The sequence below is a fragment of the Galeopterus variegatus genome, unplaced genomic scaffold (genome assembly GCF_000696425.1).
Source record: "Galeopterus variegatus unplaced genomic scaffold, G_variegatus-3.0.2 Scaffold2283, whole genome shotgun sequence".
In the NCBI taxonomy this organism is placed as follows: domain Eukaryota; kingdom Metazoa; phylum Chordata; class Mammalia; order Dermoptera; family Cynocephalidae; genus Galeopterus; species Galeopterus variegatus.
In genome coordinates, this window is record NW_007728394.1 from 233,840 (window position 1) to 260,078 (window position 26,239).

General features: G+C 38.7%; 1 protein-coding gene across 1 annotated transcript in view; it reads right to left on the minus strand.

Moving 5' to 3' along the window:
* Positions 1–26,239, minus strand: part of RALGAPA2 (Ral GTPase activating protein, alpha subunit 2 (catalytic)) — a 238,163-nt gene that overhangs the window by 193,663 nt on the left and 18,261 nt on the right. The window contains exons 5-10 of the mRNA XM_008581155.1: positions 22,439–22,550; positions 16,569–16,806; positions 13,289–13,453; positions 9,744–9,884; positions 3,437–3,574; positions 1,164–1,261 (exon numbers count right to left, since the gene is read on the minus strand). Coding sequence (XP_008579377.1) covers positions 1,164–1,261; positions 3,437–3,574; positions 9,744–9,884; positions 13,289–13,453; positions 16,569–16,806; positions 22,439–22,550 — 892 coding nt within the window. The remainder of the gene's footprint in view (positions 1–1,163; positions 1,262–3,436; positions 3,575–9,743; positions 9,885–13,288; positions 13,454–16,568; positions 16,807–22,438; positions 22,551–26,239) is intronic.

Sequence of the window (26,239 nt, forward strand, 5' to 3'; positions counted from 1 at the left end):
AGCTACTGTTTTCATAAAAGCAAAAAGCTAGACATAATCTACATGTCCATCAACAAAAGACCGGAAAAATACATTGTGGTACATTCACAGAGAGAACTTGGTGAGCTACTGGGATAAATCTTAGAAATATACATAACTGAGTAAACAAAGCAACAATACCACTATGAAAAACTTTACTGGGATAAATCTTAGAAATATACATAACTGAGTAAACAAAGCAATAATACCACTATGAAAAACTTTATTTAAAAGCTCAAAAATAAGGAAAACTAAACAATACATTGTTTGAAGATACATACATTTACTGCAAAACTAGCAAAGCCAAGGAAAGATAAACACACAGCCAAGATAATGCCATTCTCTGAGAGGACGCAGACAGGGGGACAGGGAAGGAACTTAGAGGCCAAAGCAGCAACACTGGAAATATTCTAGCTCTTAACCTGGCCGGTGGGTTTGTGGATATTAGTTCATTGTTGAAAAACAGAATACACAAATGTAAGCTGCTATATGCCCTTTTTAAAAATAAAGAAACAAGAAATTTAATATTGGTTATCTTCCAGACAGGGAGGAGCAAGGGGGGCCTTCCCTTTTTATCTTCACCTTTTGGTGATACTTGAGCTTCCTATGAATATATACTACATTTTAAAAAGATGAATAAAGAGGGGTTATCTGCGTGAATGAGTTATGGACTACATTTTAAATTTCTTTATACCTTATATCTGTTTTATAAAAATAAATAAATGCCATTTTATGTTTTTATAAACAAAGACATCATAACAGATATTTGTGAATACACTCTTATCTAGTAGCCCACATCAGGTAGAGTCTACTACCTAAAACGATGTCAGTAATGGGGAATCTGAAATGTAGGTCTTACAGGTAAGGATACCTGCTTAAAACTATACAGTGCCACACATAGGCCAGGTGGTAAATTCCATTTTTGTGTTAATTTTTTCCCCTACTTTTGTAATGTGACTATAATTTTACATAGAAAGCAAGCAAAACCTTAAAAAGTGTCAACGTCATTTGGGCCTATAACTCATTTAAATAGAAAAAAAAATTTTTTTTCTAAAGTATTACTGCCACCAATAAATTTATTTATTGTACAATAATTTATATGTTTATTTTTAATGACAAACTGATATGGTTTGAAAATATCTTACTGTTATGCCTTCATGTTCTCCCTTCACATGTCCTTTATTCTCTTGAACAGGCTTGGGCTCTGAAGAACTCAAATTCTGTGCATTTTCTACCTTTTGACCTAGAGATTGGGGGGAAAAAACAGAAGGAATGTTTCAGAGGGTAAAACTGAAAGACAATTTCTACATACAGGTAACTATTAAATTTAGATAACCTAAGATACGTAAAAGCAGGAGTTACAGGTCTGGCAAACTGGCAGCCTATGGGTCAAGTCTACTCCACAGGCCTGGTTTCTGGCCCACAGAGAGCTTTGAAGTGAGCGGACTGAGTGCTGCTGCTCACTGTGGCCCATAGGTCCACTTAGCACATTATGTTAGCACAAGGGAGGGCTACAAGACTCCCCTCAGTGGACTTAGGGAAGGTACGTCAGAAAACAGTTGACTGCATTGGCCAGGTGAGTCAACAGGAAGAGCAGTGAGACAGTTCAGTATTGCTTGAGAATAAAGATTGACAAAAGAAAGCACAAACAACCACTTTCAGTAATTAAAAAGGAAATCACCACAAAGTCTGCAAACATTAAAAGGGATCATAGTGAGGCCGTCCAGTTAGTTCAGTTAGTTAGAACTGATAACACCAATATCCACTGTTCAATTCCTGTACTAGCTAGCTGCAAAAAAAAAAAAGGCGGGGGGGTCTCATAGAAGTATTTCATGAATAGTCTGGGTCCAATAAATTTGAGAAGAATACATGAATTAAACAAATTCCTAGAAAAACATCATTTACCAAAGTTAAAAGAAACAAAAAATCTGAATAGTCCTGTAATTATTTAAAATGTTTATTTTTAAATTTTTTAATTGACAAAAGTTGTATTTCTTTATCATGTACATGTTGCTTTGAAATATGTATACACCATGGAATGGCTAAATCAAGCTAATTAATATATATATTATCTCACATTTTTTTTGTGATGAGAACACTTAAAATCTACTCTTTTAGGGGGCCGGCCCGGTGGTGCACTGCTATAGTGAGCCGCTTTGGAAGCGCGGTGGCGCTCCCGCCGAGGGTTCGGATCCCACATACAGACCGGTTCCCGCTCACTGGCTGAGCGAGGCGCGGGAGCAACACCGAGGGTTGCGATCCCGTTGCCGGTCCCGGTCTGGTACGGGGGCAACACCGAGGGTTGCGATCCGTTGCCGGACACGGAAAAAGACAAAAAAAAAAAAAAAATCTACTCTTTTAGCAATTTTCAAGAATACTGGTACAATACATTGTTATTAACTATAGCCACTATACTGTACAACAGATCGCTTGAACTTATCCCTCTTGTCTAACAATAAGCTTGTTAAAATTTGAATATTTTAAAACCTTCCTACAAGAAAATTCCAGAAAACTGGTAGATTCTACTAAACATTTATGAAGAAAAAAAATATTATACAAAACCTTTCAAAGAGCAGAAAATCTTCAAGATAATATATTTTCTCAAATTATTTTTTATTGTATTTTATTTCAAGAGGATTTCTAAGAGGGAATACTTCCCCATTATACTTCCCCATTCATTTGATGAGAGTAGCACGACCTTGACATTAAAAGATGTGAGATAAGTTGTTGATAAATAAGGTTGGCTTATTTCTTAATTAACTCATGACACTAAAACAAAGTAAGTCTGTTCACTGATATCATACACACTTTAAACATGCGCTTTCACTGTAAAATACATTATTCACTGTTTGCAGGTCGAACTATCCTCTTTGCTTTCAAAACACCCTGTTGCTAAAACTCATCAGAAAAATTGTGCTATTAAAAGTTATTATTTTCAACCTTAGCAGGGTCTGCAAGCTGCTCATAAACATTTTCACAGATCTGGTCAGCTTTCCATCCTCATTTTCAACTTTTATGGCTGTTCTCACAGCCCTTTCCCTACACACCCCACCCTCCGCCCTGCCTCCTATCTCATGTACTGCTCTTCCTGACCTCGGCCTGTTGCGTTCTCTGCCCCCCTCCTACTCCAGCCACTCTGGACTCCATTCTAGCCCTCAAACATGCCAGACTCAAAAAAGGCAGACACATGTACGTACATGCATATATATGTGTGTGTATATGTATTATATATATCAAATAAATGTATTAAAATAACGAACATATTTCATTGCCAGAAATCACATCCTTGCAATCAAATTAAAAAGTAAATTCCCTTGAAATAAATATATTTAGAATAAATGTAGAAAGCAATACTACACGCAGTTTTTTCTCCACTAGAGTCTACAGTTCTGTATGAATAATTGAGGACACCACGTACCCTGAGAAGAATCAGAGCACAGTGGCTCAGTGATGTCGGATGTGCTGCTGCTCCGAAGGACCAGATGCTGCTGTCCCACCATGAGGTGACCAGATCCAGCTACAGGTGCATTTTCTGACTGTTGACACTCTTCCACTTCTGTGAGCATTAACACAAAATATGCAGAGGTGTAGTTCAAGATTTTTAAAAATACTTTCACCATTTAAAACAACTGATTTGAAAAATGAAACTTCATATAGTTTTCACAAAAATTTTGCAATAAGATAATCTGCACTTACATCATCAAGATTCCTACACTTGTTAACACCAATATTCTACTCCAAGAATACATTTTCCTCTTAAGTTCTATAAAGCCATTTATTTTTCAATCAGAGTGAAGACTGAAGAAAAAAAAAAAAAGAAAAGAAAGCCATGAAAATAGTTGTGAATGGTAAAAGTCATTTGTATTTCAGGGACAGGCATGCCAAGGAAAGAGAGATCCACAGATCCGGGAGATGCACAGGATGAGTAATTTACAGTTGAGGACAACAGAAAGTCACACACACACACACACACACACACACACACACACACACACACACACACACACACGAAGATAAAAGGAAACATGGGAATTTCAACTTTATTACTCCTTTTGACAGATAAATGTACAACTGTCCAAAATAAAATGTTGTAATTATTTAATGGCTCATATCACCAAATGCAATGTTGAACTAATCACTAAAGTAAAAAAAAGATCCACTGGTATTTTTAGAGAATCAATACCTATATGACATAAAATAGAAAACCGTAGATGAGTACTGACCACAGGATAATCTCAGCTAGTATTGTTACAAACTATATCCCCTACAGAATGAGCTCCCTCTTAGCTTGTTTCTAAACTGCACAGTTCATTTTAATATCTAAAGACCACCCAAGGCACTGGAATAATCACCCCACACTCTCCCTCTAGAGTCACAGCTTCAGGGCTGCAGTCCCTTTTGCCCAGGTTATTTTAATAGCCTAACTATTCACTGTTCTCCTCTTCTTACCACCATCATATCTATCCTCTACATGGCCCCCCAAGAGGTCCCTCTAAAATAAAGATTTGACTGTGTCACACCTCTTAATATCCCACGAGGCCCTCTATCATTAGAGGATCAAACCTGTGATCTTCGGGGTGATTACAGGGCTCTCCCAATTTCACTCCACACCACTCCCCCTGCAGGACCTCTCGCTCACTTTAGGCTTGAGCGATACTAAGCCACTGGCACCTGCTGTTCACTTCCTCCTGCTAACCTCAGACCTGCTCCCTCATCCCTCCTCCCCATGTTACCCTGGACACATCCCCCTACTGGACTGACTCTGCGTGTAAACCCCTCTACTATGTTCCTCACTAAACTCGATACTCACTGATGCAGTCACAAATTTTATATCCACATAACTACATCATATTTTCCAAAGATTTAATTAGCTAGTGTCACTACTTCTAAGAAGAGACTGATTAAAATTCAGCCTGTATTATCTTACCTGGCTGTGTCACCCAGTTCCTCAGCACAAATGGAGTACTACTGCCCAAAGGACCACCTTCTGTATGACCCTGTAATCTGAGCCATAAGCCAAAGTGGTCGCTCACCCTAACCAAGAAGTTACATATAGAAAGATTCTAAATTTAATTCAAAGGATTTCAACACAGGATTGCTGCTTTATTTTTTCTGTCCAAATGAAAATTCCATTTTATAATGCACTGATACAGTTACATGACCTCAAAACTATGAAATGTGTGTGATTCTTCTACAATTCCAAGTACTAGACAACAGTACAAATTTGGATGCTGATGGGAAGCTCAGCTTGGAGTATAAGTAAAGACAGGCCGAAGTAGCAAGAACAGACAGACCCCTTAAAGCCTCATTTTTTCCAGGTCGCCTTTGCCTCCCTCTTCTCCTCAATAGCAAAGAACTGTTCATTTTTCCACAGAGAAACACAAGGCATCTGTGCAACTTTTTGTATCTACCAACACATCCCAAAGCAGAGAGTAGGCCCTCAGCATAGGTCTACTGCTAGTCTCTTCAGCGTCAGGCAACAGAAGCCAGATAACACCATGGGGCCAGCCTTCCCGCCGACTTCTTTCATTGTTTATTCTAATAATGCAAGATGCTAAAACCTTCTGGGAAGAGTTTATATTTGTTAATGAGCCTATTTGTTAATCCAATATCAGTAGAGGGAGCCCAAGAGCTTCCCAACTTTCTAAAAAATAATTGGCAGGTGCCAGTTTTTATGGACAGTGGGACGAGCGGGTTTTATATTCTCTTAAACCTGATGCCCAAAACTGGTAGATGTTGGTTTCTGGGCTATGAGCAGAAGCAAATAAGAGCTGAGCCAACACTGGCAACATCTTTCCAAAGATAAAGAACATCGCCATCTGGTGGGATGCAATAAGCCACAGCCCCACTGCTTCCAAATCAGAGTGTCCCCCCTGGTCCTCAATCTAGCAGACGGACGAAGAGCCTGCCACCACCAGCTGGTCTGCCTTTCCAACAGGCTGGCCCAATGCAGCTTTTAAGGCTTTGTTTTTGTAAAACTGTCAGGAGGGACTTCTCAGATGGAGAAAATCCAACCCTGTAGAAATAACCAGAAAGTGGCAGGGGGAGGGAGCACCAGTGATGGAGTGGGAAGGAAAGGAAAAGCTACAATGTCGAGTGTGCTGTCATGTTGTTGGGGCCCTGAGCTACTGCTGTAGCTGACTATCAAACGAAACAGTGTGAAAAAAGAATTTTCAATTCTCCTTATCTGACAATTTAAACCCACCTTCCTGATTTGTAAGTGTATACTTCTTTTCTCATAATTTGTACTAAGTATATAATCAATACATGTTTTGTATAAATGAACAAATAAATCATAAAAACATTTTCTTGATACCTTTTCCCTTTTTTTTTGTTTTTGTTTTTGTTTTAACAGTTCTTGGGCTCCCTCTGCTGGCATTTTATTTGTTAAGAAAGGAATTTATATTAAAGCTGCTCCTATTCCAGTGTCAGCTGTTGCAATTGCTCTTTCATAACAAATGAAAATAATTTTAACACTGATACGCAAATATCAAGACACAGGATTACCTGATATTCAAAATATAAAAAGAACAACCCAAGATATATAAAAATTACTCTGTAAATCCTAGGAGATCTAATATCTTCTCTGTTTTGAATGTCACACAATTTGTTTGAATCACTTGAAAGAACTAAATTCTATCTTAGATTCGCCAAATCATTTACTCCCTCAAAAGTCTAGCTAATCCCAATAACCCAAATTTGAAAAACACTAACTTTCTCATCTCTCGGTAGTATAAGTTACACAATACCATCACTAAACCATTGCTTTCTAAAGCTCCATTCAAAACACCGGAAAAATGATCGAATATGCATTTCTTCATTTTATTTTTTCACACTGAGAGAAGAATCCACATGATTAAATTAAGTAACTTCTTTAGTAACTTCTATTTTTCCCAGATGTCTATTTTTCAAAGCAATTTCACTCAGTTTTTAATCTAATAAATCTTATTAAATGGAGTGAGGCTCATTCTCCAATAGCCAAAATTCTGGGTTACATTTACTACAAGTACAAGGTTGCATAGTCAAAATTAATAGGGTAATTTTTTAAATTTTCAAAACCATGCATGATACCAAACTGACCCTATAAAAAGCACAGGAGATGTATATCCACTCAGCATCTTGACCTTTCCCACCAAGTCACAAAGGTGAATCAGCCCAGGTCTTGTCAAGGACCATTTACACTTCCTGGAAGCCCAAGAACAAAAAGCAGAAGCAGCAAAACAAAGCTTTCTATTATGTCCTATTAAGTCTTTTTAGAAAGAGGGAAGGTAGTTCTAACTACTATTATAATATCCCTAAAAGAAAAATTAAATCTATCATCTGCATAGCCTGTAAGTGCTACAGGTTGATAAATATCCCAACATAAAAAGCATTTAAAACTGCAAAACAGCTGGGAGGTACTGTTCCCACAAGGAAAAAAAGGAAAATCACCAAAACTGCCAGTCCTACCTCCCATGCATTTCTTTATGGAGCTATTCACATTAATGAAAACAGATGGTTGTGACTCTCCCAAAATACAAATAATCCTCCCCAAATTCTGCTGCAGCCAAATAAAGAGCCCCAAAAGAATCAGGATAAGATATAATAGTGGTTGAAGGTAAGTAATTCTCTGTTGCTCATATTATTAAAACAATTTTGACAGGTTGACTTGTTACGTAGATTAGAAACAAAAACAAGAAATGTTAACTTATATGAAAATAATATTAGCAATCATTGATACGGTGAAGAACTTGTGGCCAGAAAGTAAAATTAAATGTGTCTGCATATTATCTAGCAATAGGTTAGCAGGATATGCCTACACGGTAGGATTTAAATTGGAGCACAAATTCAGTACTGTAATGTGCCACCAGTGGAAAATGTACAATCTCAGCTGAGGACTGATACACATGCTGTTGGCCAGTCTCTTGATAGGACAGTCACAAAGAACAATGGCATCATTTTAAGTAGCAAAGAACAAATGGCATCAGACCCAGAAGAAGCTTGCTACTGTAGTTGTCACATGAAACAAAGAACAACAGATTATTCTCAAAGTCACTACAGCCACAAGTCCCTTCACTCTTCATTATAAAAACAGAAAAAAGGATGGCAAAGGCAGGAAAATATAGACTCAGTCCAGCCTGCTTCATTTCACCCTATGTCAGGGTTTCTCAACCTGAGCACTACTGGTATTTTGGGCCAGATAATTCTTTGTTGTGTGGGCTAACCTGTACATTGTAGAATGTTTAAGCAGCATCTCTGGCTTTCACCTGCTAGATGCCAGTAGCACTGTCCCACTATGACAACCAAAACTGTCATTGCCAAAATCATCCCCAGTTAAGAACCACTGCTCTAAATCATATTCAACTTCTGTTGGGACTGTATGCATACAGACAGAAACCAAGAATCTGAGTAAAATAAAATGTAATACTGAATGAGAATAAGTTTCCAAATTGAGATTACTAATAGGAAGAGGTTTCTTGTGAGAATATTTTGGAAAAACAAGTAAAAACTAAAGTGAAACAACATGGGGAAAAAATTGACTGTAAAATAAAATTTTCATTATGAAAACAATTCCTTTTCGGTGTCTATCAGCCAATCAGGGAGAAAAATTATTTTAAATACTTTATTAATGAACTCTAACTAGTAGCTTTTTTTGAAAACCAAACAACTGAGCAGTAATGTAACTGACTGGTGACCATTTTCCTTACTGTTTTTCACCTTCAGTATTCACTAGAGAAAAAGAGTTTTCTGAGAAACATTACAGTCCACAGCCTCAATAAAATTAACCTCTCCCCTCATATTCTGTAAATTAAATAATACAGTACTTTACATACCCATAAGAAGACTTATGTTTTCATTCTGCTTTGCTAAACCACAGTATGACATAATCTAGTGCTACAGAAAGCCACAATTATGCTATCTCCAATTATTAAAAATATACTAATCTATAATGCCCGAAAATAAAAGAAGCATGAAAATATTTCTCTCTTTAGTAAGACGATTCAGTTCACCTTCGAATCATTGAGAAATGACTAGAAATTGACCTACTTATTCACTGTAGAGCAAAGTAAATCCTTTTGTTGAGGAGAACAGGCCAAAAATCAGTTTTGGTGCTGTAACATCTTAATAAATCAAAAAATGCACTGTGAATAAACCGCATATGGCTAAATTCAATTTTAATTGGCTGACATACAGAAACGATGTTTCTTTGTTTTGGAAATGAGGACTTTCATGTACTGTTTTTTGTTTTTACTCAAATAATAATCAGTATGAATCTATGTAAACCGATCATTACTTTATACATGAATATTATTTATTAACTCCAAAGAAGTTTTGCCTGCATAATTTTTCCAGTTTATTCATTTTTTGGAAGGAACAGAAAGCATTTTGATATTAACATGCTCACTTTTATAAAATGTTATGAAAATTCCCTTACTTTGGCACTCTATAGAAGGGGGTATCACATTTTCCCCCATTAAAAACTATGGGTTAAAAAAAATCCTTCAATCTTCCTTAATTATGAACACAATGGCCAATGGGGTTACAGACATTTTTCTTGACTCTATAATTGCTACTAAATATCTAACTACATAAAAACAATTACTAATATTCACTGGAATTTATCACAAGTACAGTGATCAGGTATGCGTGAGCGATATAGGGTTATTAACAAAGGAAGCAAGGCCCGGAGGCAAGCAGGAGAAGCCCAGGGACATGGAGGGACACAGGAGAGGGCATTACAGTACCTGACAGCCTGTGAGAGCAAGAGGAGTAAGAGAGACCAGGGAAGAGAGCGCTCACGGTGTGAAGGAGGAGCGGGACGCTTTTAGTGGCAGGCAAAGCCTCGGAAAGGTGGACACAGTTGCTGATAGACTGGCTTCGCTTAGCTTCCAGGAGAGATAAAGTAATAATTATGTCAGAAGAACATCAGGACCTTTCACTTCTTTTTTATTATCATTTTTCTGGGTTCTCTTTAAACATTTAAAGGAAATCATCTTAAACGTTAAAGGAAGTCAATACAAAGCAAAATATTTAATCATAGTCTGTAAATACAGCCAACTTTCAGTCATTCTGATGACATAGAAAACAGGGCAATTCACAAATAATCAATTTTATTTTGGAATGCTTTATATGTTTAGCCTTTCCTTTTTTTCTGCTGATTGACGTTTGGGTTGTTCATTCCAGCAGACATTAGTTTTCCCTTCCTAAACAACACACACTTTTAAAAGACCATGGTGAAAGAGAGAAAATCTTGCCTGAGATTAAAATTCTTCCATAAATAATAAATAATTCAGAAATTGGTTTAGTGAGAGCTGACTATATTCAAAACAAATCATTTAGTGTATTATATCCTAAAACCTCAAGAACACATAAAAGTCAAGTTGAACATTAGATATATGAAAAAAGATGAACTCTCCATGAAACCTACCCTTTATACCATATTCCATGCTTATTAAACGCGTACTTTCTTACTGTGAACCTTACGATGTTTCTGTACACTGCTAGTCAAATGAACATTTGAGAAAATAAATGGACAGAGGAAGAGAACATGCCTCACATCTATAGACAATCAGTAAAGTCAGTCTATCCTCAAAACAAAAATATAAAGGTTTACTTATTGATTTATTATTTTTAATGTGACTTTAACATTAATGAACCGGAACTACGAATGATAGTGACACATTTGCAAAAAGTGAAATAAACTTTTTACTTGACTGTCCTTTCCCTCCATCCTTTGCCTATTAGAATTCCCAGTAAAAGGACCATCTGCAATGTGATTACAGCATAACCCACGCAGGTGTAAGGTAATATGCAAATGAGTACAATTCCATGTAAGTGTCAAACTGACTGACAAATTTCCTAAAAAATTCACTCACCTTTCTATGTCAGAGACTTTTCATTTATGTTGTTTTTAAAAGTTTTCCTTTTTTTAAATCAAATGATTGTGCATTTTTCTAAAACTAATAACTAAATATTTGAAATAATAATTTCCACACAAAACATTTCATATTTTAAGATTTGTTCTGCTCACTCTTTCCTTTTTGATATCTAAACTCTTGCCATCACTCATACTCAGGGACAGAGTTTTCCTTTATAATTCTTTAACACTGTCCTTGTCAGGCCTTTTAAGTTAAGTTTTAAATTAGTGTACTCTCTATTAAACTAAGTGCCATTTCTCTACTCTGCAACTGTTTATTTTGTACATTTTATTTTATATTTCCTTCATGCCACCATCAGTGATATTTTCTCTACTTCAGTGAAATCTGTGGGGCAAACCGTTATATAACAATCTTAAACTATCTTTTATTGGGGGGAAACAAATTACTTTTAAATGGGTCTTCCATAATAAGCACCTTATCGCTAAAAAGTAGCAAAAACTAACTTCATGAGCTACTGTTCTCTCATAAAAAGGTGGCTTCTACACAAATCAAACTCCACCATGAAAATAGGCCTTTTTAAAAGAAGAAAAGGTGAGTTATTGTACAAAATAAAAATAACAGAGCTGAGTAAAACCACTAATATTTACTCCATGTAGATTAATTTTATAAAACAGCATGATATAACAAAATCTTCAAAGACCATTGTTTTTATAGGTAACAAAAAAAAGATTCATAATATTTTATAATTTTTAAAAACATAAAATACGGTAGGAAATACATATATATGTATCCACATGTGTATAATATAAAATACATAAAGATAATGGGTGTGTCCAACTGAATAGTTCTCCCTTCATTATTTTTTCTAAAGTTATGGTTCCAAATTTAAAAAATGTTATTAATGCTACAAAGGCCAGAACTATGGTTTTTAAGTACATGCTCCACAAATACCTTTACGTGATCTTGCAAAAGTGCTTGTTTTTGTAATACTTTGGCTTCTCAGACACCTAAGAACAATGATATCTGCATTGAGTATTTTCTAAAACATACTGGTGCCTCTACCATATTGTTGGCTTAAAGTAGCTGCTGAAAAACTAAGATGCAGTCTCTTCTATGGCTATGTTTTGGCCAAGTAGTGGCATATGGAAGATGCAATGTACAATAATTTGCTCTCATTAAAATGTGAAAATAAAATTTAGAAAGTGTTTTCAATTACCACTTCTCTTATAATTGAGATTCAGGGATTGTGAGAGACAGCAGGAAGTCTGGGCAGCTCAAGCAGGATGCCACATTTGTCACAAAATTCTGCTCTGATCCCTTTCTTTTAAGGATCCAGAGACAGAAAAAAAGAAGTTTTTAGGAGTTGGAATGAGAAAGGGAATTAGTGAATGATCATCCTCAAAAATTGCCCGTTATCAGGAACTGGGTCTCTCCTCAGGAGAGAGAATGAAGGAAAGAAGAAAGAAGTAGACGAGGAGGAGCATGTAAATAAGGTGATAATTACCAACAAATGCTATAACAAAAAGCATGAGACAGAGTCAAGGTATAGTATGTTTTCATAAAATCTCCAACAGGATTATAAACCATCTATAATAAGCCTTTACTAAGCACTGTAAAATGCTGAGCTTATATGAATCTTTGTTTATGATCAGAGGATCTTGTGATTTTCTGAAGTCAACATGCTGAATATCAATTACAATTGCACGGTATTATTGATGAGAGAAACTATAGGAAACTCAGATAAACTTGTTTTAAACCTGAGTTACAACCTCCAAGTCCCTGGGTAGGAGAGGGCTTTATTTGTTCTTATTAATACTGGATACAAGCTTTCTTTTTAAAGATTTCTCTTTTTGTTTTAAGAGTAAAGTGTAGCAAAGTAGTCTGATTGGGTGGGGGTTCTTGGTCAACTATTTGTTAATTCAAATAGGCTGTAAGGACAACATCTACAGGCAAGAAAAGCTCAATTTTCCAGAGGAGCAAAAAATAAAAATGTCTCCATCCAGTCCGGAAAACTACCTGCATCACTCTGCTTTTCTCTGCTGGAACAGGATGCCATGCTCTCTTAAGAATAATTTTGTTTAACAATGGTAATAATGCAACTAATCGTGTATTTATCAAGAATTTATCTGTTTAAAGGTTCAAACAAAACCTCTATTTTCTTTATTTTACACAAATATCTTACTCAATATTAATATCTTAAGTTCTTTTTCACAATGTAGGATTTAGAAATAAATATTGAAAATTATGATTTGAAAAGTAACCAGAACGGGAAGTAAAAAAGATGTAGAGACTTTTCATTTAATAAAAGATCAAATACTTAAATTATGAGTAGAATTTTGAAATATTTTATTCCTATAAATCCATTTTAGATAACGACTAGATTTTTGAGAAATATTTAAATGAACATTTACCGGTTGTTTTCTGTCGAACGATATTTCTTGCCTTCTCAACTCCTGGTGCTCCAGATGTGGTGGCACTCCTAAATCGCATTGGCTCTGTCACATCTGGGTGGCTCCGCCAGCTGAGAGAAAAGGATCTTCCCACAGTGGTTCCTTTCTGAGACTCTAGAACACAGCCTGATAAAGAATAAGAACAAAAATCATCCAAAGGCTGAATTCATTATTACTCATTTCATAGCGTGGGTTGCTCAAATGGGACACATACAATCATATATAATCAGCAGACTTCAAAAACTTCAAGTCTGTGGGAAAATAGAAATAAAAAGATAATATGAATCTTTTCATGAACTTTTTGAAGTACCCTTGTAACAGTGTCTAAAAATTCCTGTTGCCAAAGTATTTTCAAGAATCTCCAACTGTCTCATGAAAATTATATCTTCATAGTACTCACTCCAAGTGTACAAAAGAACATATTAATAAACCTTTCTCAATACAAGAACCATGTCAAATGAGGTTGTACCACTGTTTCCAGGACACTCCAAAAATCACTACTTATAAACCAAAAACTCAGAGATCCTGATGTTAGAATGGTACTGTGTCCTACAGATGCCAACCATTCCACAAATCCCCAGAGAAATCCCTGCCTATAAAGTCTAATGTAGATTCAGTCAAATAAGCAAAATAATAAAAATTTATACATAATACAAAATCCTATTTTAGCAAAGTTCCAAAATAACAACACATTGCAGTTTGAGATTCAACTTTTTTTTTTCTCTCTCTCTCATACTGCTAGTCAATTATTACAGTGAGAGGTCAGGGATTCAAAAGAAATACAGGAGGAGAAAGACTTACAGATTTCTGCACAGGTATGATGTGGCCAGTGGCAGCCACCTGTGGCTTGTTTTTACCTCCAGGTTCCTCTGACTGTGTTTTTTGTTTCCACTAGTCTAGTGCTTACAAGGCAAGTGTTTCTATAATGAATATTTAAATCCTTTTTTTAGAATAAGGCAATATAAACCAGAAATATCTGCTGTGGTCATTAACTAAATAATTTGTTCTGTACCATCCTGAGAATTGTGTTTAGAAGTATCTGCCTTCCTAAGACAAGCCTAACTCTTCATGTGAATCTCTGTTCATACAGTGGGAGGGAAGAGAATATTGCAGGGTGGGGTGCGTGCGTACGCGTGCGTGCGTGTGTGTGCGTGTGTGTGTGTATGTGGTGTGTGTGTGTGTGGTGTGTTTGTGCGCATGCATGTATTACAAGAATTTCGGGAGGCAGGGAATGGACTTAGTTTGAGAAGGTGAGTCCTGATCTCCCATTTCTGCTCCTCTCTTCCTCTACCCTGTGTGTGTGTGTGTGTGGGTAGCCATGTTCCTGGTTGGAAGCATCTGGATACTCTCAGGCCCTGGGTTTACATAGAAGCCCTCCCAGCTGTTAAACGGAATGAGAACAGAGGCCAAGGGTCCAGGCTCTTGGCTACCTGCCCCTACTTCAATCCCAAATCCCCAGTATAATGTATTTTTTTTTAATAAAAGAGTTCTGTATAGCTTCAACAGGGGAGAAAAAAGGATCTGCTGCTAAAAATAATGCTAGAAAAATCATTGCATTGAACTGTCTAAATCTAAACTGGGATTAAACTGTTCTATTAGAATATGATGTAATTAAACTACTTTGTTTTGGCTTCTTACTAACTTGCTTTTAGTAACTGGTGCTTTAACAAGCTACTCTCAGACTGCAATGAAGATATTATAAGAATCAGTCACATTAATTACATGTCTACATAGTTAACTAGTCATTGTAATTGGTTCATACCTCTCTGTATCCACACCCTCTGTTGTCCTCTCCCACACTGACTCTGGGCTTTGTCACATAACTTACTTTGGTAGCAAAATTGAACGAGCACAGGCTTGAAATGCACTTGAAAATTTGAGCTTGCCCTCTTGCTGTTCCTGGAACCCTAAGTCATTATGTAAGGAAGGCTGAGCTAGCCTGCTTGGTGATAAAACATGTAGCCCAGTCACACCCCACTGCCCTGGCTGACAGCCAGCCAAACCCTAGAAGTAGAGCTGCCTAGCTGACCGTTTCATAGCCCAGCTGACTGCAAACATGGGAGGAAGTCCAGCAAAGGCCAGCAGAAGAACTGACCAGCTGTGTCCAACCCATATGGCCAACTTGAAGTATCATGATCCAAATAAGTGGTTGTAACTTTAAGATGCTAAATTTGGGTGTTATTTATTGCACGAAAAAAGCTAACCAACAGAGTCTATAATAAGGTTATTAACAAGGTGTATTCTACCACAATAAGCAATGTGTACCCTTTATGAGGCTTTGAAGGAGGAATGCCCCCAGGTCTAGGACCAAGAAAAGCTATGTTTCATCTAAGTAACTGGATTGTCTTTATCTTATATACTGATTCTCTTTGATGTAACCCTGAGAAGATCAAAGTCAAATGCAAGGTAAACCCCCTCCCATCTCCCCAGCAAGCACATGAGTCTCTATGTCATGCATTTTAACCATACCTATACTACCCCCCCATTTTGCCCCTATTTTCCTTTGCATTTGACCTACTGTATTATATGCATTTCTATAAGCAGCCTCAAATGAGAGTAAGTTGGAGTATAAATGAATCAATCCAAAGACACGTCACAGTCCTTAAGAACAGTAATAAAGATGGGGATGCCAAATTGTCATTGCCAACAGAAATCACCCCTGATGCTGTCTACTTTAAAAACATTTTCATTTGAGACTCTAGGTCTCAAAAACAATTTTTACCTAGAAACACAACAAAGCCAAAATGGCTCCCATATGAAGCATTCAGAACTTTTCCATATGTATTCTACTGCCTCCCTAGGAAACATTTTAATAGTGTGGCATCTTTAGTTGGACTAGACTGGCTTTGATTTCCGGCTTTACCATTTCTTAGGTATATAACCTTGAGTGAGTCAATCACTATAAAGTTTCTGTACTTCCATTTCTCTGTCCTTGCTACAGGGATAACAGTATCTACTTCATAGGGTTACCTTGAGGGCGAGGAAAGATAACATGGACAAAAGACCAGCCATTATTATTAGTTATGTTTTCACTACTACTTCTTCCCCTCATCTTCCTTCACCTTCCATAGCCTCTTCAGAGATTCACCATCCTCATTAAGGGGACAGAGTGATGAGACACAATCTGAGCCCATCATTAAATGTTTACTTCACTTCATTACAAAACTTCATGCATTAATTGCTTAGATGTATAAGTATCCAGTCCCAGACATCTGGTGTTACCCTGTAAGAGTGGAAATACCTTTGCCTCGCTGCTTCTTTTCCTTTTGTTCACTTAATTTATCCAGAGGAAGGTTTGTCATCTCAACTCCATAGACGGTTCTTGCGAGCACTGCTGTCAAGGAGTCCATGATGTTGGCCCACTCGTTTATGAGTTCCTCCCATTCCGTGAGGGACGAGAGCACACCAAGAAAGTCATCCCAGAGCTCTCGAGAAATGTATACACACAGGTTTGCTCGGATCCAAGCCACAATGAGTGTCTAAAACCAACGAAGAAAGAGAATCCATCATTTTCATTTGGAAGAAGTGCAATTTTTGAAAAAATATTTTAAATTACTATTAATAAATTTTAAAATAAAAAATATTTTTGGATGTTGTTTTTCTTTTCTTCCTTCTTTTTTTTTTCTTGGCAGCTGGCCAGTACAGGGATTGAACCCTGGACCTTGGTGTCATGAGCACCATGTTCTAACCAACTGAGCTTACTGGCTGCCTCTGTTTTCCTTTTAATTTCTCAACATTCATGACCAACTGTATTCAGGATTTAAGACTGTGACTTTAGTTATTATGAGCAAAGCTATTGATTCAATATTATTCTAGTGTCTATGGCTGGCCCTGGCTATAATTAGGAAGAAGACAAAGCCCTCTGTACAACAACTATTGTTTCCTGAGACAGCTCTTTCCCCCACTCTCCACAGTGGCTACTTCAAACCTCCTCCTCTTTATGTAAACCTCCATCCACCAACTCCTCCCTGATTTTTAGCAGATGGACTCTCTGCAGACTTCAGAAGAAACAGGGCCCATTAAATGAGATCCCCCCCAACCTCTGCCCACAAGACCCACACTCTTATCCACATGCACCCAGCTTGTTCTCCACCTGTGGGCTGTGGTCCCAGAGGGACTCCTGCTCCTCTACACTTGCCCCCACCTTCCTCAGAGTCTTTGTGCTTCCATTAATCCTGACTCTCCTTTGTCTCCAATCTGTCCTACTTCCCCAGATTCTCCCTATCAGCATTTAAAAATGCTCCGATTCTTCCTCATCTTAAAAAAGTAAAAAACTTCCCAGATTCCCCCCTCTAGCTATAGCCATTTCCCCTCCCCTTTCAAAGCTGAACTTCTTGAAAGAACATTCCACACTCATTCCATCCCTACTTCCTTATCTCCCAGTCAATTGGCAGTTCTGGCCTTCTCCCTTCCAGCACCACTCCACCTCCTGCCTGGTTTTGGTGTCCATTCACATGCCTCCAGTTATTCCCTGTATGATGCTGACTTCTGAATTTCCATGCCCAGTCCAGACCTATCTATGCACTTACTGACCTATCTATGCACTTACTAGACAGTTCTACTGGTACATCTCAGAGGTACCTATAATACTGCATAGTAGTAAAAATAACTCAATTTCTTCCACTGAGATTCTCCCAGTTCCTCAACCTGCTCTCTCCTGCTCCTGGCCTTTGCCATCCTCTTCCTTCCCTTGCTTCTGTCCTTTTTGCCTCTTTAACTCCCACTCATTCTTCAGGTCACAACTCAAACACCACTTACTCCAAGAAGGTGACCCTGAATAACCCCCACTCCGTCTCCCAGCCTCCTGGAAGTAACCTGCAGTTCCCATAGCTCCCTCTACTCCCCCATCAGAGCACTTACTGCTCCTTTCCTTAAGTGTCTGTTGATTTCTCTGTGTCCCTCCACTAGTCTTACAGGCCACAGCACTACAACTGGTCACGTGGGCCACCTTACCAAACAATTACTCTTACACTCTAGATATTTCCTTACCTTGAAATTACCCAGTTCCTTACCTCTGCCCAAACATTCCATATCCTTTAAAATTCAAATAAAAATATCTTTCTCCTAAACAAGTGCCTCTACATAGCCAAGCTCATTTCAAATGAACCCCAAATGCTCTCCTAACCTTATAAAGGAAATCTTCATATCCAAAAGTCTGTTTAACTCCCCTGAACTGTTGTCAAAGACAAATGCCCTTGTTCGGGTCCCAGCCTGCAACTCCCTCTGTGCAACCTAGATGCAAACAGGCTCTCACTGGAGTCAGGAGTTGTACTGTGCATGGGATGGGATGAATTCGCTTTTTTCCCCCCCAAAATCATATATAGATTTTAAAACAAACATTTTTTTTTAACATAAACACAGGAAAACTTTGAGAAACAGAAATCGGTCTATAATTAGGCAGGCCTATTCTGACCACTTTGAAAATCATATTTAAAGTGTCACTTCTACAGTATACCTGTTCATTGTGTTTCAATTCTTTTTAAAAGAGTAAAAATGTTAAGGTAGAAATAAAATAGTTAAGTACTGTATATCGAAAACAACATTTTAAACACTAATATTTAAAATCAGATACTTAAATCTGATATTTAAAATGAATTTTCTAGAAATGAAGAACAATGCAAAAGAAAAAAATAATTTCATTATTATTAATATTTCATTAAGTATTTTTGTTATGATTAAAATACCAGCTTCTGTCTATTCATTTTTATACTCCTATTTTCAAAATGAGTTTGAGGCCATTACCATAAAGTGTATATAATACAAAAAAGTTAATAAATATTATATCCACAAATATAGTATCAGCAGAGTAAGAGGAGAGAGTAGAGACTGGCAATGTTACTAGGACTCAGCCTCACATTTGGATGTACTGCTAGCTTCAGGGATAAAACCAGATGTCTTGGTGTAATAAGATGCCTATACTGGGAATCTTGTAATGGCTTCATTTTATTGACTAATTATAAAATAAGGACAGAATGATTTCTTGCAGCTTATAAAATTCGTCCTAGCAAATATCACAAATGTGAATGCAGACCTGTTGAATCATCATCATAATTTACAACCAACAACACTTGCACACCGAGCATAATTGTAAAATATAGTTGAGGGGTTAGGGATGGAACCTTTGGACATGAAGGCAGGGTGCCCTTTTAATCAATTACCCTTTTCCAAAAGGAAGAGGGAAAGAGAGCCTCAGACTAATGCTTCTGCACTAACTTGGTTCGTGACCTGGGGCAAGTCACTTGGACTTTCTCAAGTCACATTTCTCATTAAAAATAAAAGAAACCTCAGTTTCTTCAGGGCTGAAATTCAATGTTTTATCAGAAACATCTTGGCACACAATCTTCATAAAAAAATACTCCAACTCACTAATTACTCCTTTTCTTATGTACATTGCTAACCAACCACTTCTTACCTCCCTCTACTTACCACACTTAAGGGGAATATATAAGTTTAAAGTAATGGCTCAGACTACAAATAGCAGGACCTTAGTTTCTTGATATACCTAAAGAGCTCCAAGCATAAGATTGTATTTAGTACCAACAACAGATTAAAACACTGCTTAGGGCAATTTCCATTACTTGGTAAATATTTAAAACTAAGTAAAACTCATCCATCATTTGAAGAAAATTTACAGATTCATATTGTCTACTGGACCAGGAAATAAATAAAATTAGAAAAAGATAAAAGTATAAATGTCAAATTAACATTGCCTTTAATAGTCTCCTTATTCAAATTTCTTAAAAATTCAAGTATCTGGCCATATGACCAAATGATAGTAACGAGATAGCAAATTTTACTTGTAGCGTGGGATTAAGGCAATGCCCACTTGACAGTCTCCCTAATCTATCTACCTCCCCTCTTAGATCTCACATAAAGACTTGGGAGGCCAACAGATGATCTTAAATCCTGAATGAATCCACTCTGACTCCTATGACAACCCTACAGGGTAGGGAGAAGTCCTCTCCTGATTGTGACAGAATAGGGAAGAGATGCAGAAAGGTGAATTAAGTGTGGCTCAAGGCCACACAGCCAGGAGGTGGAGGAGCTGGGATTAGAAGCCAGAATCGGCCAAACTCCAAAAAGCTCATCCTCTCTCCACTATTTTATGGCTAGTTCTTAATTTAAGCATCCTTCTTGATCTATCTACTGCCAAAATAATAACAATAACATCAAAATCATTAATAATTCATGGACTCAAAACTACTTTAAGAAAGATCTGACAAGATGTCTCCATTAATGGGGGGGAGGACTTTTTTCCCCCAAAAAACACAACTCCAGAATAGATTCTTGCTTAATTCTGTAGAAAATTCTCTCTCCAACTCTGACATACACAATAGAAGTAGGGCCAGGCAATTGTGAGAAATGAGGCCAAGCACCTGCCGGCATGAGGCTGGCTTCAGTTCACATCCACTTGGCAGCCCAGTCCAAGAACTGGGAGCTTGGGAGGGTGCTAGAAGTGAGATGCTCCACTGTGAGAGTGTCTGTATGTCCACGCAGGCAAGAAAGCAGTGATTAGTATCACTCTACAGGCAACCATGAAGCAAAGTTGGAAACATGAAAAAGAATGTGTAGGGCTGCTTCATGTATCCACTAACTAGGCAAGGCAGAGTAAAAGTGGTAGCATTTGGAAGGCAAGTGAGTACATCCCAATATTTTGTATTGCCTCTCATACATTTTTCATCAAGCTCACTCAATCATATTAAATTATTAAAAATTAATATAGACCATTAAGTTTTCTTGTGTTGCCATGAAAATATTTAGCTTTAAAGAAATAATTTCTCTTTTTGTCACCCTCATCTACATGTCCCCCCTGTATTCTAGAAATGCTCTTAGTATATATCCTCCAAAACCACCTTCAGGTCAACTGAGGACAGAGGTGGTTTCTCCTCCCTGCAACCGTCACTCCCAGCTCAAGACGCACCATGCTGGCACCTGCTGAACTACTCAAAGTCAGGCCCACCCATTGTACCAATGCTTTTACTTGTGTAGAATGTCACATTTTTCCAGAGCCCTTTCACACTGTTCTCTTTGAGAAATGCTTCATAAATTCTATGCACCTCCCATGTACATCAGCAATGCTGCATCGGCTGCGGCCCTTGGGACCCTTTGACACCTCCACTTCCCCAGGCAGTTCATCAAACATCGGCCTGCTCACGTTCTTGACCCTAACTCACCAGGTGAGATGCTAGAAGCACAGGATCTCCTAGGCTCTCTATTTGCCCCAAAGGCCGGCCCAGCCCTCCACTGTATTCAGAACTTCCCTCCTGCAGTTATCCTCTCTCTCCCCCAGACCATCCTGTCCTCTCTCATTGGACCTCCCACTGGACAGCAAACATCTTTTCGTACCACCTGCTCTCCACCTCACCCTCCACGCATGACTCCCACTCCAGCCAGCTCTGCTTTTCCTCCTCCCTTCCACATCAAGACCTCTGCAAAGTCTCAGCTATGCTTCCTACCTCTACTGCCTGGCTCCTCTTTTCTCCATTCACTCCAAGAGACCTCATTCCCCTAGAACATTCTCCACCATCCACAATGTGTCAAAGCCAGTGGTCAACTGGCCACTCTCCTCTTACCAAACACTCCTCCCCAGGCATCCAGGACACACACTCCTCTGGTTTTCCTCGTCACTCACTGGTCACCCTTTCTCACCATCTCTTGCTGGCTCCCTCTCTTTCATCGACCATGGAGATGAGTCTCTCCTCTCTAGGTGAACCCATCCAGTCTTGTGGCTTTGAATACAACTGTCCAACACATCGATGGCTCTCATGTTTTTAATCTTTTTCCACAGTTCCATTCAACATTTACCTCTCCAAACCTACCTGGCCTTCCACCAAGGCCATCAGCTCTTGTCATCTTCCTAGTTTCTACCACCCTCAAGTAAATCAAAAGAGGAAGTAGATGTCAGAGAGGTAGGAAAACCTAAAAGCTCAGCACTGATTGTAAAGAATAGAATACAATCTTTAACAAAAAGCTAAGAAGAAAAATTTCTAATTAAACTTCTAGAATTTTAAAGTTTAATGTTACTCTTAAAATTCTCAATGATTAAAATTAATTTGCTATAAAATCTGATTAATTTCTTGCATTTGCAGTGTTTTAATAAAAAAGACTTACCCTAAATAGTAACCCTGCCATGTTCTGTGCAAACAAGTCCTTTATTTGTTTATCCTTTGGCTTCTGCATGACAGCTTCTGTTATCCTAAGTAGTATTTGCAACATCTGTTCCCTGGGCAACCCAAAATAAAATCTCACATTAATAATCACATTTCCAAAGCACTTTAATTTATAGATACAAGATATTGGCTCTTAAGAATTCAGCAACATTGATAATCATGTGTTACTAGAAAGTTTTAAAAGTCTGAATGCCAACTACATAATGAATACCATATTTTGTCAAAATAAGCTATCTTATGCTACAATAGCTCTAAAAATGTGCTTCCCATGTTCACATCAATAGGCAGGATACAACAGTTATCACTTCAGCCTGATCTCCCCTTGTAAAAAGGGAGACAGGACTGTTTTCTCCAAATATGCCATTACCCTAGAGGCGTTCAGTGAATAGCTGTGCCTGTTTGAACTTTTGCAGCACTCTTTAATTTTCTCATTCATTATTCTCCTTAATCTGTAAGGTCTTCCTATCTTGGTGATAGAAAATAAAATTGACTTTCCAGTCTTTACTATGGGGACATATGCCATCAGCATCATAGTACGGCTGAACTTCACAGTATGCTTGCAGGCAGGATGGGTGTAAAAAGGTCATTACTGGACACTTACAGGCATGCTGCTTGTGCTTGGGAGATCCTCACTGCACTACAGGGAACAACTGAGACAACTGCCATCACAACATCTCAGTCACAGTGTACCAGTATCTTGCAGAAAGGGATTCTATGTAAAAGATCTCTGAAGAGTATGAAACACTATAGAAACAACATAACACTGCTAAATCTGATAATAAGTTCTTAGAGAACAGCCAAAGAGCATTTTTCTTTCTTACAGCTAAGTTATATTTCTCATGTCAGAGTGTCTGCTCATGTTTTCTTTCCCTGGATTCCGTGGGAACAGAGAGCACATTCTCTTTTGTATACAGGGAGGTCCTTTTGTTCTTGAGGGAAATCACTCAGGTTCTTCTGAGATTTTATACACTAACAATTCATTCATCTTACTACATTCTCCTTGGCCTTACTGCTCTTTGGTAATAAAACTGAGAATGGGACAAAGTAACTTGTCCAGGTCAGATAATAGGATCTCTAAATCATAGTTCCTTTATACTTTTCTCACAGCTCTTAATATTGGGACAGTGTTTTCTCTTCACAATACATGATACTAAATCTCATTAAACTTCTCATGGTGTGGTGACCTCTGGGGACTTTCTGCCCTCTTTACAGCTGACCCCATTTGATTTGGGTCCTCAGAGTCATCTGCTGGCATACATTCTCACTGCATTCTATTCCTCTTGTTTGCTTGTTCCTAAACACTGCCTATGGAACCTGGAAGCCCTGAAAAGGAAGAGCTATCAAGTTGCGTAAGATCTGGGCCTATGTGCACGGACCAGGATGGCGACTTTGAAAAGGAAAATGGGGAGAACAAAGGGTACGGCACTGGAGAAAGCCTGTCGCTCACCAAGCTCTGGGCACCCAGGCCCCTGTCATGGGAGGCAGGGAGGGTGGCACCCAGTATCACCACTGCCTGCTCACATCATGTGATGCTTAGGACAAAAACAATCCCTTGTACACAGGTGGTTACATCATGAGAACCTGATGAGAAGACGAGACTCTGTAAGTTTCAAATAAAACCTTAGTCATGAGAACTGCTATCAAAAAGTACAAACCTGACCGAAGCAATGCCTGACCAAGACAGAGAGTTAATTCTATTTTTGAACCTATGAAAGCTTGGACAGCCATGGAATTCCCATGTAGAATCTTCTGGAAGAAAATAATGGTAAAAAAAACTGTCTACCGTTTGGAAAAATCTTTCGTAACAGAAGAAAGACACAATAACTACAAGCTGCCAGTTTTGACTACAGCTTCTTCCTTTCCATCTCGTGAAATACAGACGTGCTTGCTCCTCCTCAAAGGAGAGCTGCTGAAGAGGGTAAGAAACTTCTGTCGGAGGACATGAAGTAGGCATGTGTGCCGCCCTCACGTCCCACAGAGCAGCAACGGCCTTCCTGCATTCTGCGTGACTTACTTCACCTTCATCTCTCACACAGCAGTATTGTCGCTCATTCACGCATCAGCTATTCCATTTCAAGACCACTTCTTAGCACTTCCCTGGATACAGCCCTGGTCTAAGCCACCATCATCTATGGCTACAGACTTTGTGCTCCACTGCGCAGTGCATTCTCCACATGGCAGCCAGAGAGAGCTTTTGGAAAGGTAAATTGGACTATGTCACACTTGCTCTCACAAAGGGAAGCAGCTCATGTCCTTCCTTCGGCCTACAGGGCCCGGTGCAACCTGCCCCCAGCCTGCCCCTGCCTCTTCCCTCCCACTCTCCGTCTCACTCTGTCCACCCCACCACATTGGCCATCATCTCGTCCTTCCTTGAACACACTGCCTTCTTTCCTTCTTCCTCCCTCAGGGTTTCTGCACTGGCTGTGTCTTCTACTAAACACACTCTTCCCTTAGACCTCGCCATGACTCCTCCCTTCACTCAGGGCTCCGCTCAGAAAAGGCCTTCCCTGACACCTGATGAAAATAACTCCCCCACCCTCCACACTGAGCAACACACACCAACTCGGGCCTCTCTGTCCCTTCCCTAGCTTCTTGTTCTGAGCACTTAATACTACCCAAAATTGTTCTATGTGTTTGTAATGTCTCTCAGTCCTATGAGATTATAACCTCATAAGGGCAGGAACACTGTCTACCTAGTTCACCACCATACTCTCATAGTAGAAGCTCAGCTCTACTGACTATTTGTTGGTGAGTATTTTCATCTATTTTTTTTTTTTTTTGTCTTTTTTCGTGCCCGGCAACGGATCGCAACCCTCAGTGTCGCACCCGTACCGGACCGGGACCGGCAACGGGATCACAGCCCTCGGTGTTGCACCCGCCCCTCGCTCAGCCAGTGAGCGGGAACCGGTCTGTATGTGGGATCCGAACCCTCGGCGGGAGCGCCGCTGCGCTCCCAAGCGGCGCACTGTAGCAGTGCGCCACCGGGCCGGCCTCTATTTTCATCTATTTTTTTTTTTTTTTGTCTTTTTTCGTGCCCGGCAACGGATCGCAACCCTCAGTGTCGCACCCGTACCGGACCGGGACCGGCAACGGGATCACAGCCCTCGGTGTTGCACCCGCCCCTCGCTCAGCCAGTGAGCGGGAACCGGTCTGTATGTGGGATCCGAACCCTCGGCGGGAGCGCCGCTGCGCTCCCAAGCGGCGCACTGTAGCAGTGCGCCACCGGGCCGGCCTCTATTTTCATCTATTTTTATAATTTTGCCAGAAATCTCTGAACTATTAAAGAACAGCATTGCTTAATTTTATTTCCTAGAATTTTCACCAAAACTAAAAGATCATCGAAAATATCAAAATACTACTAATACAATGGTATACAGAATTCAGAGTTTTGGGGAAAAAAAGGATAAAATATACTGTTGATGCAACTATGGTATCGAGGAATAGATATTTCAGTTGATAGCATGCCAGCATTTCTCATTACTTTCAATATTACTGATGTGGCATTTAACTTTGTTTAAATCATATTACATATCACTGTAATATTTCCAGCTTTAACAATTGCTCAACTTGGCAAACAGTGCTAAGTGTTTAAAAATCTGGGAAAGATGACACTGGAATTTACATTTTAAAATCATCATTTTGATACCTGTGGTTTCATATTTGTGAACTTTCTGTATGAGATTCCTCTGGGACCACCCTTCCCTAATCTTTGAAAGAAAAGGGCTGGACTTGGTGGCCCAGA